Raw genomic sequence first — 1884 nt, 5'->3', positions numbered from 1 at the left:
ATGTTGATAGCTCAGGATGAGATCTTTGGCCCTGTGCAGTCCATCTTGAAGTTCAAGTGAGCTATAATGTTACAGACAAATATTCATTGCATTTATTTTCAATTTTAAATGCACTACTATTGCTTTCAAACTGGTCATCCGAGCCATCTCAAAGATAGTCGAATTAGTTGATGCCATACTGAATTTTAATTCAGTGATGGTCTTTAAATTCTATGTTTAACGCGAATCTTCTTCTGCACCAGGAATATAGATGAAGTAATACGAAGATCAAATAACACTCGCTACGGTCTTGCTGCCGGAATTTTCACCAAGAATGTGGACACTGCGAACACCTTGTCACGAGCACTGAGAGTTGGAACTGTATGGGTCAATTGCTTCGATGTCTTTGACGCAGCAATTCCATTCGGTGGCTATAAAATGAGTGGAATAGGCAGGGAAAAGGGTATCTACAGCCTCAATAACTACTTGCAAGTGAAAGCAGTTGTCACTCCATTAAAGAATCCAGCATGGCTGTAAGCTCGTCAAATCCTTCCATGACGATTATGGTTTTCCTTTCCACCGGTAAATAATTTTGGAGGGATCGTCTGAAATCATGGGCTAAAGTTAAACTTTCTTAATAATACAAGCTTCTTTTTACTCAATTACTTAAAATCGGTTCTGCCATGTCAATTTATAATTCACTCTTTCAAGGTCAAGTATATTGTGGCAAACATATTGATGAACACAAGGTAATTATTCCCCATATCCAACAGTTTCTTGGCTGTGCATTTGATCGGCTAGCTTCTTTGAAAATGTCTATCGCCTCTAAGCGAACCTATCAATAACCTCCATCGCGAGCGAATCGCAGAATGAAAACAATCCATAATTCTGCTTGTAGAAAGAACAGATAAACAGAAGTTGGAAGATACACCCAAGAGTTCTCCCGGAACAGTCAACACCCACCCTGCATTGACTCAGGTTTATAATCATGAATTCAAGCGTTACCTCTCCCTGCCAATCCTGTCAACATTGTTAACCTTCGACCATCAATTTAACTCTAAGGAAACGTTCCCTTAAGAATCGAACCGTAGAGTGAGACACCACTTCCATCATTAAGCCATGGAAAGCCTAAATTCATTTCAAAGTTCTTGCTACTTCATCAACGGTAGATTCACAAAAACTCTTCGAGACAACAGACATGGAGGCAGCGTAACTGTTGAATCTTTACTGCTTATTCCAGGAATGCACCGCTTGAATGTCGTAGGGTTGCCAAACAGGCAGCATCAGTCACTTCGTTCGACCTGCTCTGATAAGATAGAATGATATAATTGTTGATAGGTGGACGAATTGCAATCATCTCTGTGTAGCTATACAACAAGACAATTAAGGAAACTACATAAAAGGAATTATATAGAAATCTTGATCTGCTCTTTTTATTAGATGATTAGAATATATTTTTTTAATTGTTTGATTCTTTTATTTCTTCTTGTCATTTATTATAAAATAATTCACAATATTTATTTTAATTATTTCTTTATCACAATCATGTAAATTAATCCAAAATAGTGGTGAGCAGGCCTAATAAAATTTCTTTACAAATAAGGGTATGAGACAATTTTAACCGACAAGCCAATAATTACAATTTAATTAACATTAACAAAAAGCAAAAAAAAGTAAAAAAGGAGGAGAATTTATTGTACTATTCTTCACATTTTTTTTATTAGAATAGTGTTTTCTTCTTCTTCTTCTTCATATATATATATATATATATATATATATATATTAATTTGAATTTTATCTTTTAATTTTAGATTTGTTAGAGATAGAAATTTATAATTTATTTTCAATTTATTTTTAATGAAGTTACCATAGATTTATAACCTAAACCACAAGTTTGATGAATTA

At 34.3% G+C, this 1884-nt stretch overlaps 1 protein-coding gene across 1 annotated transcript in view; it reads left to right on the top strand.

Annotated features, from left to right (window-relative positions):
- Positions 1 to 742, top strand: part of LOC105139548 (aldehyde dehydrogenase family 2 member B4, mitochondrial-like) — a 10021-nt gene extending 9279 nt beyond the window's left edge. Inside the window, exons 12-13 of the mRNA XM_011046019.1 lie at positions 22 to 56; positions 243 to 742. Of these exons, the coding sequence (XP_011044321.1) occupies positions 22 to 56; positions 243 to 516 (309 nt within the window). The 3' untranslated portion in view covers positions 517 to 742. The remainder of the gene's footprint in view (positions 1 to 21; positions 57 to 242) is intronic.
- The last annotated feature ends 1142 nt before the right edge of the window (positions 743 to 1884 follow it).

This window comes from Populus euphratica, unplaced genomic scaffold (genome assembly GCF_000495115.2).
Source record: "Populus euphratica unplaced genomic scaffold, PopEup_1.0 scaffold212.1, whole genome shotgun sequence".
In the NCBI taxonomy this organism is placed as follows: domain Eukaryota; kingdom Viridiplantae; phylum Streptophyta; class Magnoliopsida; order Malpighiales; family Salicaceae; genus Populus; species Populus euphratica.
The sequence above is the reverse complement of the archived record's forward strand: the minus strand, read 5'-3'. Positions and strand labels throughout refer to the sequence as shown.